This window comes from Egretta garzetta, unplaced genomic scaffold (assembly GCF_000687185.1).
Source record: "Egretta garzetta isolate BGI_Z169 unplaced genomic scaffold, ASM68718v1 scaffold135, whole genome shotgun sequence".
Lineage (NCBI taxonomy): Eukaryota > Metazoa > Chordata > Aves > Pelecaniformes > Ardeidae > Egretta > Egretta garzetta.
Window position 1 is genome coordinate 266,301 of NW_009259594.1, and position 14,477 is coordinate 280,777.

The 14,477-nt window shown below is 39.4% G+C and overlaps 2 protein-coding genes across 4 annotated transcripts; one reads left to right on the forward strand and one right to left on the reverse strand.

Annotated features, from left to right (window-relative positions):
- Positions 1 to 6: 6 nt before the first annotated feature.
- Positions 7 to 2,762, forward strand: ATP5MD (ATP synthase membrane subunit DAPIT). Of its 3 annotated transcripts, none has more exons than XM_035893651.1 (4): positions 7 to 317; positions 1,497 to 1,594; positions 1,687 to 1,782; positions 2,658 to 2,762. In XM_035893651.1, exons 1-3 carry the CDS (start codon positions 248 to 250, stop codon positions 1,777 to 1,779), a joined length of 261 nt encoding a protein of 86 aa, XP_035749544.1. In that variant the 5' UTR covers positions 7 to 247; the 3' UTR covers positions 1,780 to 1,782; positions 2,658 to 2,762. The 3 variants fall into 3 exon arrangements, with proteins under 3 accessions (XP_035749544.1, XP_035749545.1, XP_009636364.1); XM_035893652.1 differs by having other exon boundaries at positions 7 to 75; XM_009638069.2 differs by having other exon boundaries at positions 297 to 352.
- Positions 2,763 to 2,852: 90 nt separating this feature from the next.
- On the reverse strand, positions 2,853 to 13,890 carry TAF5 (TATA-box binding protein associated factor 5). Its single transcript, XM_009638095.2, has 11 exons — positions 13,857 to 13,890; positions 13,007 to 13,247; positions 11,545 to 11,860; positions 10,698 to 10,861; positions 10,175 to 10,310; positions 9,541 to 9,661; positions 8,415 to 8,544; positions 7,173 to 7,337; positions 6,564 to 6,741; positions 6,240 to 6,417; positions 2,853 to 5,910 (listed from the first exon to the last, which is right to left on the reverse strand). The coding sequence occupies exons 1-11, from the start codon at positions 13,888 to 13,890 to the stop codon at positions 5,693 to 5,695; spliced, it is 1,881 nt and encodes a 626-aa protein (XP_009636390.1). The 3' UTR covers positions 2,853 to 5,692.
- Between the last annotated feature and the right edge of the window lie 587 nt (positions 13,891 to 14,477).

Consider the following 14,477-nt stretch of genomic DNA (forward strand, 5'->3'; position numbering starts at 1 on the left):
TTCCGAAAGAGAAAACTTGTGATGTCTGGTGTCTGAGCGAAGGACGCAGTGACGCCTCTTCAGGCTTTTGCATTGGTCAGGCATAAGAAAAGATGACCTTGGCTTTCCAAGTCATGTATGGCAGATGTTTAGAGGGGTTATTTCGTTAAGATTTTTAGCTGTTACAGTCAACCCAGTTACAGGCACGCTTACCTGATTACACACCAAAGTTACGTTACTGGAGTGGGTCAGCATAAGAGCTGTGTTAATGAACTGCTGTAGCAGTTTCTTGTATCCCTGTTCTGGAGTACTGCTGGCTACAGCCTCTGCCTGGTTTGGTAGGTAACCATATGGCACGTGTGCTTCTTTTGAGGTGAGTTTCAAGATAAACAAAAAAAGTTTGTCCTAAATATCAAACCCCCTTAAACGTTAGAAAAATATATTTCTAAAGATCAGAAAGAAAATCCCTTTTATTATAAGGGTGATCAAACACTGGAACAGGTTCCCCAGAGCAGTTGTAGAGTCTCCATTTCTGAAGATATTAAAAAGCTGGCTGGGCATCTTCCCGAGTGAGCTGCTGTGGCTGCCTCTGCTTTGAGCAGGTTGGGGCTGGACTATGCAATCTCCAGCATTCAGTGAATGTGAAAGTATGCTACTGTAGCCACACCAGGCTTTTGTGTTAATGAACTTCTTACAGTAGACTTGAAATTTTGGTCTGGTCACAGACAAAATACAAAAGTGTGCCCTTATGTACTGAGTGGTTTTGTTATTCTTGTGAAAGCACTTCTGAGGCTCTGTAGCTGACTCAAGTAACTTACTGGCCTAGCAGAAGGCTAACTGGAAAAAAAAAAAAAAAGTATATCTGTATCTAGATCTGTGGATACTAGGGTTGGCAAGTAAGATACAATAGAAATGAACAACTAAGGGCAAGGCAGTTCTTATTAACAACGCTTGCACTCTAATATGGCGTAAAAGTTGTAAAGCAGCATTTTGAATCGCAAAACAGAATAGGGGTCTAGTCTGAATCTTGTCACCGAGTTTTTGGGTATGTAATTTAAGCTGTTTCTTAGCTGAACTAGTAAAGATTTACCTTAAGTTGGTATTGCAGATTCCTGAACAATTGGTAGAGAGTTGCGTCTGTTGAACGGTTTGCATAGGCAGGAGGGGCAGGTCTCTTCTTTATAAGTGCTTTCTGGAGTTTTCCTTGTCTTCATCATCACATTGACTTCTTTTTCCATGTTTAAATTCGATTGAATGAATGCTGAATATCATAGTTGTTCTTCCCTTCAGAATCCTCATTTCCTTATCTGCTCATGTCACCTGTTTTGTACCTTAAGATACAGTGTTCTGAATGTGCCTGCTCCTTATATACATCCACTGTCTGTTGTGTGTCCTGAAAGCAGATTTAACAGCTGACAATGGAAATATTAAGTTCAATGTAGAGATTAGTTGGGTTTTTCTATCGATCGTGTCCAACTGACTGTAAAACCTGTTAACTGTCCTGTATTGCTTGTTAGGACAAGCAACCATGGCTGGCCATGACTCGGGATCTCAACACCAGTTCACTGGATTTCAGAAGTATTTCAATTCCTATACCATCACAGGCAGGAGGAATGTATGTATGATGTGTACTAACTTTTGTAGTCTAGTGTAATGGTGTTTTCTGGATTTTAGAATTGAACTAAACTTAACTTTTATGTTTTCCAGTATGTGATAGCAACGTACACAAGCATTGCAATGCTCATCCTGTATTTCAAACTTAGACCTAAAAAGCAAACTCCTGCTGTGGCAAATAAATAAATGGTAAGTGACTGGTGTTCTTCCAGGACCAAAATGATTCAATGCCAGCCCAGAAAGAGTGACAAAAGACAAGTTGCTAACAATACAATATAATTAGCGAGAGAGAAAAACAGGCATGTGAACTTTGTATTCATCGTTTTAAACCTCAATTAAACTATAGCATCAGCTTGTTTGGGGACATTCTGAATGAAATATTTTGTTGAAGAGGGATGCAGAAAGCATGGATTTTTATTCTTCTGACATGGTAAATGGGATTAGGGGCATCATGCAGGGAGGAAGAGTAAGAAAGGAAGGAGGAATGGAAGGATGTTGCAACTAGATGTATCAGGCTTTGCCTACAGCTGTTAGGTGCTTGTAGTCTACCCTTTTGCTGTAAAATAGGGGTAACTGTTGCTTTGTAGATTCTTGAAATAATAAAAGTAGTACTTGAGGACTTATTTCTTAGCTGTATTAGAGAATTCCAAGCAAAGATGAACACAGTCTGTCAAAACCTTCCTTCGAACAGAGAAAAGGAGGGCTATACAACAGAACTGTATATACTGCACACTTGATTGTGCAAGGCCTATATAGAAGCGATTGGACTTGTATACAACAACCAAGTGTTACAAAATTCTAGAGTCACTTTCAAATACAAAGTTTCCACTGAAATGGCATTTTGAAAAAAAACCTATGGGCTGTCTTCATAGTCTGCAAAAAGGGGTAGAAAACAATAAGCTTGAGCATCGTTGTATGTCAAAGGGACATCAGTAATTTCTTCCTGGGTATGCTGAAATTTGCCTGCTTGTGATTAAATTTGTTTGGGCTTGGGGAAGGGGGATGCTCAGTTACTAGTGCCACTGTGCAAGACTTGCTATGTCTGATTTCTCTTCTCTTGGCAGGTTGCTGGCATGTCTGAACCTTCAATCCACGTCTGTAATGCAAGCTAATGACCTGTTGTGGCTAATAAAATATAAATAATTACTTGTTTTATTGGAAATATGAAATGGTGCAAAAAAGCATAAATGTGGCACTCTGCTTTTTTTTTTTTCCCCCCTCTGTCAAAAACAGTTATTTGTAGTGGAGATGGAATAGCTGATTCCTGTCATTACTGTCTTAACTAAACTTTTCTGCTGTTGTAACACATCCTGAAGTGTTCTGAGCACCTGGTAGTAACCTAGGAAGGACCTAGCGGTGTGGCCATAACACCAGCATAGAGCTTACAGCTGATCAAAGCATCTCCACACTTCCATGTCACAGTAGATAACAGTAAGCTTACGTGGTTTGCAGTGACCTGGTTGCTCCCGTGTTTTGCATTCCAAGCTAGCAGCTTACATGGAAACAGTGACCTCTTCACTATTATTAATACAATGCAGATTACAACTTCTGCCTCAGTTGTCTGTATTTTGCATAGAACCTGTTTGGTTTTGATGGAAAACGTCCTAAAGTAGACGATCAAATCCTGGTGTTTGAGCTTTTTCTGTTACTGGCCTCTCTTGCAGAGGTGACTGCCAGAAAGAAAATGGCTTGCTTTGCTGGTATTAAGCTCTTATAATTCTGCATGTGCATAAACAGCGTTTATTTTTCCTGGACATTGCCTCTTAATAAATGAGGTGTTCCTACTGCAGTTAGAGATGTTCAGCCTCTTACCTGCCCAGCACTAAAACTTGTCAGTCGCATTCTCCATGGTGTCTTTCTGTGTCTCAGGTAAAACTCAGCATCTTCCTTACAGGTCGCGTTAGTGCTGATGCGTGAATGGGATTATATGGCATTGTGCTTCTTGGAAGGGTGCCAGCAGCAGGGGTTGAACGTGGGACTTCTCGTGCTAAAGCGTGCAAATACACTTCCCAAACTGAGGGCAGCAGGGGGTGGGCATGGTTGCTGGAAAAAACAGGAGGGATAAATTACAGGGTCTTTGTGCTCTCGCGCTCCAGTTCATGTATCTTAAAGCCATTTCTACGTGCTGGGCCACCTGAATAAATCTAGTAGTCTTCCTCTCCTAGGAGTTTGTTTGCATAAATGGCCTCTGCTGTGTAAACTTCCCAAATTAGTAATGGCTGTTATAACAGTGTAATACATCTAATTAGCTAGGACCTCTCACCCACCCTTGGAATGAGATTTACACACGATGCCTCGTCATCAACTTACCGTTTTTGAATTGACTGTTTCGGCAGAGTGCTCACAGTGACAAGTGCTGCTCTTGCTTCCATTGCAGCCATCAAGGGAATAAAAATACCTTCTTGTAACATATAGGCACAAACTATGTGGTTTTAGTATTTATTACAATATCAAAAGTATAAAACTGTACAAAATACAAAGGCAGAATATGGCAGTGTTTTCTTTAAGCTGTCAAAACTGTACATGCTGTGTTTTAGGTAACTTATTTGATTCACCACAATTGTACTTAAATCCAACTGGCCATACTGAGAGCAAGGAAATGTTGTTGAGGTACCATTACACACACAAAAAAAGGCTGTAATAATTTAGCTTTAACCTTTTATCTTTAAAGAAAATTTCCAGGTGAGCTTCCTAATGAATTTTTCACCTTTTATTTTGATGTATAATGCCTGTAATATAGCTTTACTCCAGGAGTAAGAGAAGGGATGAGAAGGGAAGTAGCTCTCCAGTTATTTCACTTTAGAAATGTCAAGTCTTGTTTGGGTTTTTTTGGGGTTTTATTTGTTTGGGTTTTTTTCCACTAGAGAGCCAGCAGATCAAGTGTCCAAGCCCTTACTGGAAGCAACAAACACACTGTATGCAGTTTGTAACAGATTTAAAAAAAAAAAAACCACCTAAAAATGCACAAAAAACAACAAAACAAAACCATACTGCACTGGGCCTGTCCCTTGGTGGTGGTGTTTTCTGTTCAAAGACCCAGAAAGAAGTTCAACTTCCCCATGTTTTGCCTGTTTTTTCTCTTCCTTAGAAATAAAGCACTGGGCTTTATTGGTTGTCCAGAAGGACGTACTGGGGTACAGTGTGTTACTTCAGCAGACAAGCTGGCCTTTGAAAAGCAAACTGATAATACACTGAGGGCTGATCAATCCTTTTAACTGCAATAATATTGCAATTTCTTGGCTAGTTTTACATTTTGATACATTAAACATTATGCAGAAAGGATGCAGGTTTTTCAATCTAATACAACTTTTTTAATAATGGGTATTTCAGTTGTGCCTCAGTCCCCTCCCCTTTTTTTTTTCATACAATAAAGTATGAAAGTAAATAAAGTGCACATTGCACTTCTGCTTGCTTATCACACTTCTAGCATTGGCTACCTGTGAAAATAGATGAACAAGATTTGTGTTTCTGATACCTCAGAAGAGCACAGGAGTTTGGAATCTTTTCAGATGTTGGTACTTGGATGCGTAAAACCCACTTCACGTCACTTCATGGCAGTTCCCCACGAGCCTCTGCCTGTAGGACCTACTCCTGCCATGTCCTGCTCGTTGCTGTGATACTCTCACCATACCTGTCACCCAGCCCGGGCTATAGTGAACTAAACTACATTCTTTTTTCTGAAACTGAACGGTTTTTGCTTGTGTTTGAGATCAATTAAACATCTGCTAACCATAAATTAAGTGCTTTAAAAAAATCATTTGAGAACACATACCAAGGCTGTTAACTTTCCACAAGTTTCAGCAGAGCTCAATACCACCTCCGAGACAGCCATTTTCATATACACATATCTATATTTTTATCAAAAGCACCATGAACAATTCTTTTACAGCCACGATGTCTTGTCAATCCCCAGCATTTTCAAACGGTGGATAAATAGGAAATAGCAGAACTGAGAAACGCTGCTTGCATTAGTTTACAGAGTTTTGTTTTTCCTGCAACAGAGTAGCGGTGTCCACCTGTACAAGACATTCCTCCTTGTCTCTCATCCTGAGGTCACCACTGCAACGACTTGGCACAGTCAGTCTTACAGCTTCCCAATTTACTGTGAACTGTAGGCTCCTGCAGCCAGCAGCAAGTTTCTGCGTGTGAAATGGAGGTGTACAACCGGGGTTGATTTGGTCATGTATGTACCTAGTAACAAGTCCTGGGAGTTTTCAGGCAAGTTTATATGTCCAGTGGCTGTAGTAAAGTCATCGGTTTCTAAATCTTCAAATGCCTTCACAGCATCCCACAGACGAACTGTGTTATCCATTGAGCCTAAGAAGAAATAAGAACAGTTTAAAGTCCTTTTCTTTTGTTAATAAAAAAAGGTTTACAAAAAAGTTACTGAGGAGCAAGCTAACAGAAATTAAAGCTCAAAAAGCAGGTTTGCTCATAACTGTAGACTTACGCCCTCGTCCTGCAAGGAAACAGACTTTAAGGACCCTCTTACGTACAGAATGCCCACATGAAAATTACCAGGATTTCAGCTTTCCTGTAACCTAACCTGAAACCACTCTCAAAACACCTGGGGCTGGATTTTATCACCTTGCACTGAAAAAGCAGGACCACCCTGTGGGCTAGATGCCAATTTCAGGAAATGTTACCTGATGCTAAAATTTCCCCATCTCTACTGAATCTGAGTGCGTAGACAGTGTCAGTGTGCCCTTTCAATTCTCCAACCATCAAGCCATGTCCAATATCCCACAGCAGAACTCTTCCATCTGTTGCTCCAGTAGCCAGGAATCGTCCATTAGGAGAAAATGCCAATGAATGAATTGGTCCCTAAAACAGACATTTGAGGAGGGACCAAACAGGTTAATTAAGTCTACTCTCATTGTCAGTCAAACCATATTTGTTCTGAACGCTACTCTTCAGAACCTCATCACAGAAGTAAAGTCACTTTCACACTGTGAGTGACGTGCCTTTACCTTATGCCCAGTGAATATTCTTACACAATTGCCATTCAAAACATCCCAGAGCCGTATAGTCCTGTCTGCTGAGCCCGTGGCAATATAGTTGGAGTTTGGATGAAATCGGGTACACGTCACATCAGCAAGATGGCCAGCAAATATCCGCAAAGGCTGGTAGTGATCTGTTGCCCACAGACTGAAAAGAAAAGCGTTATTAATAAAAAGAAGCCTAATGAATTTCAGTATCTGTTGCACAATGAGGAATAAAGGGAAGTAATTATGCAGCGGCTTCTTACTGGTCAGCTTACTGAATTAGCAGGATCTGTTTTGGAAAAGTATACTTTTCAGAAGAGAGAGTAAAGAATATTCTTTCAAGCAACTGGAAGAGAATACTTCTAATCAGATGGTCATATAAGAGGACACCATCTGTTGAGTCATCAGATAATCTGACGTGTGTTGAAAAAAAAAAAAACCACTACATTAAAACATTTGTTCGGTATTTTAATTGACATGAAATAAAATTTATTTCCAGTAATAGGGTAGGCTAGAGTGTATCAGCTAATCACTTTCAGGGTTAATCCACCGCAAACTGACCCAGACAAGTAAAAAACCCATCCAGTTTCTTACCGAGCCACTCTGTCGTGTCCCCCTGACACAAAGTAATAACCATAAGGAGAGAATTGTGTATCCCATACTGGATAGTTGTGTCCTTTATATCCCACCAAACACGTGAATGTTTGGAGACTCCACAATCGGACAGTGCCATCCTCAGAACAGGACAACAGGTAGTTCCTGTCACAGGAGAAAGTATAGCATATTACAGATCAAACTTACACACAGACCATATAACCATTGCAGAAACATTGCGAGATGCCCACGATAAGAAAAACTGTCCACTGAACAGCATCTGTTTAGCACATCACATATAAATCAGCATTTTGGTGGGGTAAGCAACAACAATCAATTCAATCAGAATCCAGTCCTAGGCCCTTATGCAAAAAAAAAGAGACGATTGGATGTTGACGACTAGTTCTGATGACACAGCAACACTGAGGGGAGGAAAATAATTTAAAAAAAAAAAAACCTACACAGCTGGTCTTTACTCAGGAATTCCAGTTATATGAAAAAATGACTAGTAAACTGCTGTGCTATGTTATTTAAAAAAAAAAAAAAGTCTTTTAATATAACTAAACAAAATTTCAGGATTCCCTGAAAGAATTCATATCATGTTTACATTCTCAATTCATAATTATAGACTCTATATTCACGTTCCACACAAAGTTTACCTCTCAGCTGTGTTTTCATTGTGCTTATTTCCTGACTAGACACACGCAAAAGCAAAACTTTAAATATTTAAATGTCCTTTCTACTGTCCAGACTCTCATAATTACATAATGGTTTTCAATCTCTTATTTTAAAGATACTATCCCATGCATTTTGAAAATAAAGTCTCAGTAGAATATGAGAAACTTGAAGAAGTGTGATACACTACTCAGGCTGGTTTTATGTTTTGCAATACCGTAAATGCAATCAATGTTACAATATTTTTCCTGTCTACAATTCAGTTAGTTAAAACCCAGCTTAAACTACAGTTTGCAGAAAAGTTGGGCTATTTTGCCATCTAAGTCCTGAACCTCAAAAAAGGTGCTGGCATCCATCCTCAGCTCCAGTTGATTTCAGTAAGAACTGACAGTGCCCAACACCCCAAGCATAATAAGCACTTATGCTCGCACGCAGTTTCTTATAAGCTGCATAGACAAGAATTGCTTTAACCTTCTGGAAAAAGCTGCATTAAGAATATGTTTGCATTCAGTAGCATACAATTAAACTCAAGACAAGCGAACTAGTTAGCTTGTAAACTTAATTTACCTATCAGGACTGAAGCTGGTGCCATAGACAGGTCCACTGTGACCATACAGAATCTTCAACTCACTTGCTGTTTTCTCATCCATGATCCTCTCCAAGACATCATCTGATTCTTTGTCGATGAGACTGAGGTCTGCAATATTTCAAAGTTCATGTATCATATGTATCATAATAACTGTCAGAAGTTCAAAGACAAATGCCATGAACAGGAAAACAAGTAATATTAACTCTAAAAGAGGCAAGTATGACATGAACACGACAAAGAACCTGGGAATTTGTTAAGTTTGAAATATGCAGTGGCATTTAAAATATTTTTTACCATTGTAAAAGGTGAAAATAATGCTTTACATAAATAATCACTCTTTAAGTCTTCACTGAGCGAAATTAAATTAATCCTGACATGTGTCATTTTTCATACATATATTGTTCAGCCTCCAAACACCGTAACATCTTGATAGAGATGCCAAATTTTCACGCCTTTTCCCAGGAAGTTAATACGCCACAAACACGGTTTTTACAGACATGTTTGACAGCTGCACACTACACACAACTTAAAATAACTTTTAGTCTGTAGGCTGCTGTTTGCTGAACATGATGACCACATCTTGGTTAAATATCAAGATTAAGAAACACTCGTGTTGTACCTAGCTTCAATTGCAACACATTGTTACATAAACAGCAGAATTAAAGAAGCCTGGTTTCCATGAATCTGCATAGATGTTGAGCTACAGGACATTCTCCTCTATCCTTCTCAGAGTTCCCTCCTAACGTTTCCCCCAGGTACCTCTGGTTTCTCCCCTAGATCACCTAAACCCAGCTGTCTACTACACCCTGTAGCTACCATCCAATTAAGATGGCTAGTTCCATGCTAGTTATGGCTAGTTCCAAGCTCCATGCACTGACCACCTCACAGCAGGTGTACACAAGCAGATTTCTCATTCCTTTAAAAATGTTTCTAATGGTAGTATACAAGATGCAATCATACATCTGTGCACACACTGTTTATTCAAAGTGAAAGCATCTAATTGCTAAAGACAACTCTCCTGCCATAGACATCTTTCTCTGTTCATGCAAAACACAGCTGTCACAAGTAATGCATGCTCATAATAAGCAGTATTGTCTTAATTACCTGCTGCTGTTTTCACACTACGTAGCTTTTTCGGAGTCACGGACCACACTCTGACAGTAGAGTCAGCAAAGCCTCCTACAATCATGCTAGAGTCATCTGTAATATCCACTGCAGTCAGACCCTATACACAAAATATCCGTTTATATTGTTTGTATCTTTCATGATGCACTTCAAATATTACAAAATCCTAAATACTAATAAGAAAATTAACTCAACTTATTTACAAAAATAAGAGGGAATTATTCCAGGATAGACATAAACACACATAAATTCTTGCACTATTAAAAATAAAGCTATATGAATTAAGCACAATCAGTAGTGACAAACCAGTTCTGTTTTGCACCAAAACACTGGAAAACATCTACTGTATTCTGTAGAATACATTAGAGCCCCACAAAAGCGAAAGAAGGAATTATGGCAAAGTTAGAGCAAAACCAAGGAACACGGACATTAAATCGTTTAAGGAGTCTTTAAAGAGAATTTTGAAGATTTTTTGGAATATAAACTTTGCAATGCTTATTCCAAATACTCTAATAACCCTTGCCAATTCTGGCAAGTCTTCTTTCTTTATTAAGAGTGATGTTTGTAATTTCAATTCCCTTTTCCATATTACCCAAACTCTTCTTTTACCAACCTGGTAAGCATTAAGGAATGTGTAGAAACAGATGGAGGGCAGGCACTCTGGGCCAAGACGCACACGCCTTGCAGCTTCCTTCATATTCATGACTTTATCCAGCTTGTCAGAGTCTTTCAGCTCAGGCAAAGGAATTCTACAAGAAGCACACATTGTTATGAACTAAGAGCACCTTCCATATAGTTAATCTAAACAAAGAAAGCAAAACCTTCACAGGCAACCCTATACCTCAATATTCAATTATGAAACAAGAATTAGAAAAAAGATTAAAGACTATATAGAAGATTAACTGATGAGAAAAAGAGACAGTAGCTTTAAGAATTTCAGACAGGCAGTGGAACAAGATAAATAACTGAGTACGACTTAAAAAGATTAGTGGGTAACTGAGTAAGATTTTTGAAGGGAAATCTACATTGACTTGAAGGGCAAAAACAGAGGGTTATATGCTGAGTCATATGCCAAGACATTTATCATGACAAGACTGGATTTAACAAGAATTCTTTACACATCATTCCCTTAGTACCTGTTTTGGGGAGGAGCATTAGGGTCTTGTTTTTTACTTTTTGACCCTACGCTATCTTTTTTAGGTTTTTTCTTCTTTGGCTTTCCTTCCTCATTTTCTCCTTCTTCATCTTCATCATCCAAAGGCACATCAAACTCTGGTTCTTTCAATAAGCCAAAGAAAACCTGCAAGCCAATAAAACACACAATAAAACAAAACAGTAATTGCTGTTCTTACTGAAAACTAGAGAGTTTTAACGGAAACTTTTCAATGTAATAGTCCAAGCAATAGAGCTGCCCCTTTAAAACTGCCATGTTTAATATTACTGCATACATTACTGGTTAGCCCACAACAAATGTTGTACAAGTTCTGCAGTTTTACCCAGCAACTGACATACACAACTGTAAGTTCTCCCACCACCTCTTATTGCTTCCTTAAAGCAGAATCCCTACAGCTCACATAATTTATCTGTATAGTACTGTGGTACTACACTGTCAAGATCTACACAAACAGCCCTTGCAGTTTAACAACTGGCAATAAGTCATACAAAAGAGGAAGTCAAACAGTTAGGTGTCCATTTTAAAACCACAGAGTAATTCATAAGTTAGTTTAAGTTTAGTTCAGCGGGCTGAATACAAGGTTACCTCTCAAAAGGGGTTCAACAGCTTCTTCTACCAGACGGTGACACATCTTGATCTCTCTACTCCTGCCAACAACTATTTGTACAGTTCTCTTCCTTTGTTCTGTTCATACTGTCTTTTAAGATCTCAAGTGACAATTGTCAGTCTATACTCAGGTATATCCCTCAAAAACTAGGGAGAATTGTTCAACTGTTCAGTAAAAGAGTGCAACAGTCTTTGCCTCCTACCTTTGCTTTATTAGCCTCCCGTTTTGCCTCCCCAGCCAAGCTTCCAACCATGGCATCTATCTGTTGTTTACTGCGAGGCATTCCATCAAAGATATCAATGTAAAGATGTTCCTGAACGATGTTCCAGATCTGATTGTTCTGCTTTTCCTGAAGATGCCTCTTCAAGAGTTGGTAAGAGTCACGGGAAATACGCAGCACAAACTTGCTTGTTCGGAAATCCAGCATGGTCTCGTTACCTTTCATATGTTCTTTTTTGGTTAAGCTAGATAACACACGCAGGTCATCTTGGTAATAGCACTCTTGATCCCCATGAAATCTATTGAAACAATTTAAGATATGATAAAAGATTTATTACAAAAACATTAGCTCCTAAGTGCACACTTATTTACATTACTTTAACATGAAACATACATGTAAGGACCTTTTGGAAGCTACTGACTACATATGGGATTATTTTTCTGCTGAAACAAATTTCGTCTAGTGACTTACTCTACACAGTAAGACAATTCAACCGTTAAAAAACAAGATTAAGAGAACACACAAATGGAACCTCACAGAATTTCATACACCCAAAGGGTTCTCGCCTGAAGTAAGTAGTTACACTAACATGTTTGTTTACAGAAATGAAACCTAATTTGTGGTATCATAAAGTACAGGGCATTTTTTATTACGCAAGTCTACTTGGATGTATTTATATCTGATTCATTATATGAATATGCACATTTCACAGCATATATGTTTCTCACTCTCCACTTGCATTATGTAATAGCTAACATATGTCTACAGTTTTCCATTTTTACTCAAACCATGTTATAAAATAGTGGCAGGGAACATTTTCACTATTTACAGACCCATTTTTGCTGACCATATTGGAGGGAGACAGTGTTATCCTTATGGATTGAAATATTTCATAATTGGTCTGCATCCAGAAAACAAATTAAAATTTTTTCTCAAGTGATACAGAAGTGAAACATAGTAAAAGCACAGAAGATTACAGATTAGCCATAAATTAATTCCTTTAATCTCATTTGAAGAATTTCAATACACATGCTATGACATTAGCAAATAAATACTTACAGTGTACATTACTTTGGCATCTCAATGCAATTTTCCAGTGCTAAAAAGTGACCCCACAATCTATCCCTAAAGAAGCAGGATCTCTTCGTTGATACTTTTGCAGCAAGGAGCCCATCAGCTCACCATAACTATCATTCAAAATCTGCCCATGGACAGTTCAAAAGCATGTAGTTTGTACATCTTTCTAACACAGGAGATTGGAAAAGGATTAAGAATGGTTGCTGTAATCCATGACACCATTACTTCAGATTCCAAATCTCTTCAACATTAGAGAAGAAAAATAATACGTGTGTGTATATATATAAACCTATGCTACTATAGCTTTCATGTTTAATCAAAGTAGCAAACACAAAATAATGCAAATGCACAAATGAAAATAAATTACCTTTCAAAAAACGACTTTGCTTCACTCTCATGTTGATTGTAGACCAACTCCAAATACATGTGCACAAAGAGAGGATAAAACAGCTGAGACAATTCTGCTCGATGACAGTCCAGGGAACACTCAATGAAGTGTTTTAATCCACTGTAGTATTCCTCGTACAGAGTCGGGTCCCCCTGTTGATTGTAGGCAGACAATACTGCACTCACATCTGGCTGATCTTCCACAACAACACCTCCTCCAACTGCAAAAGCATTAGAATATAACAAGAGCTTGTAAGACAGTCTGAAAGAGCTAGCAAATACAGTGGTTAACAACTCCACTGGTAAGGTGAGGCGCCTTACATGAGCAAAACACAACACTAAGTCTTGGGCTTGTCGAGCACTAAGTTTAAACGATACAGTGAGAGGATGGTAGCACATTACAGTCCAGCAGCCAATTCTCCTAGCACCTTCAATCATTTTTTTTGTTCTTTCCCTGCCAACAGTTGCCTAGAAAGTATTTAACATAGTGCCGAATTCAGCTAGGATGGTAAGTGTAAAGGAAGAAGGCACTAACATCACCAAAATAAGTTATCTTTACTACGAAGGCTAGAAACTGTCAAATGAGGATCAGAATCTACCAAAGCCTGTAAGATACACCCACTACAATCATTTCACTTCCAGGAAACATGCAAATTCACTAAGACCACTACACAACCATTACAGGGCAGTGACTTTTTGTCACTTGCTAATGCTCCAAGAACTCTGTTCTCCACAGCAGTCATTAAACATTTTCATTGTTTTGTCTTCTATGTAAAAGCAATCGTACTAGGTGATACCAGGAACAAGCTGACTTTATACTACACATTTACTGGAACCTGGACATATCAGTTCCTGAAATTTCATGATGCTATTCTGTAAAGCTGCCCCACAGAACACCTTGATTAAAAATACTTAGACTCCAATTATCCAAAGGACATCACAAGTACCCAGCAACTCAACCCAGAAATGTATAAAGCCTCCTCTACAAGTACCCTATGGCTCTTTCTTCAAAACACCACCTGTACGTCAGGCCTCCGTTCTCATCCCTGCAGCTGCATCTTGGGCCATCACCTCTAACTACAAAAGAAACCTTCAGCCTCCTGCTACACTGTTAGTCGAGATGGGACACGAAGACAAGGGGGAGCACCCCTCACTTTGACAGTGCTCCCTGCAAATACGACGGATACCCTATCCTTGGTCCTTTGCTCCCAGGAGGGCACCCAGGAGATCCGGATCTCTTCCCGAGTTGGATGGGGGAATGGCACATTCAGGGGTCCCCTCCCAGAAGGCCGGGGTAGACTCTTGCCTCGCCCCCCCCCCAGCGAAAGCCACCCCAAGGGAGGCACAACGTGACACCGACCCTCGCGCCCCAGTATCACGGAGAGCCCCCGAGGCTGCGGAGGCACATGGCACCCCCGGCCCCGGGGATTGCCTCCCGCCCCGGGCAGCGA

Coding starts and splice junctions, on each gene's coding strand:
- ATP5MD (XM_035893651.1), top strand. CDS start 248: ATGAACTGCTGTAGCAGTTTCTTGTATCCCTGTTCTGGAGTACTGCTG. Junction 318..1,496: donor TACAGCCTCTGCCTGGTTTG/GTAGGTAACCAT, acceptor ATTGCTTGTTAG/GACAAGCAACCATGGCTGGC. Junction 1,595..1,686: donor CCATCACAGGCAGGAGGAAT/GTATGTATGATG, acceptor TATGTTTTCCAG/TATGTGATAGCAACGTACAC.
- TAF5 (XM_009638095.2), bottom strand. CDS start 13,890: ATGAAATTTCAGGAACTGATATGTCCAGGTTCCA. Junction 10,862..11,544: donor GGGAGGCTAATAAAGCAAAG/GTAGGAGGCAAA, acceptor ATTGGCTTGCAG/GTTTTCTTTGGCTTATTGAA. Junction 9,662..10,174: donor CATTCCTTAATGCTTACCAG/GTTGGTAAAAGA, acceptor TTTTGTGTATAG/GGTCTGACTGCAGTGGATAT.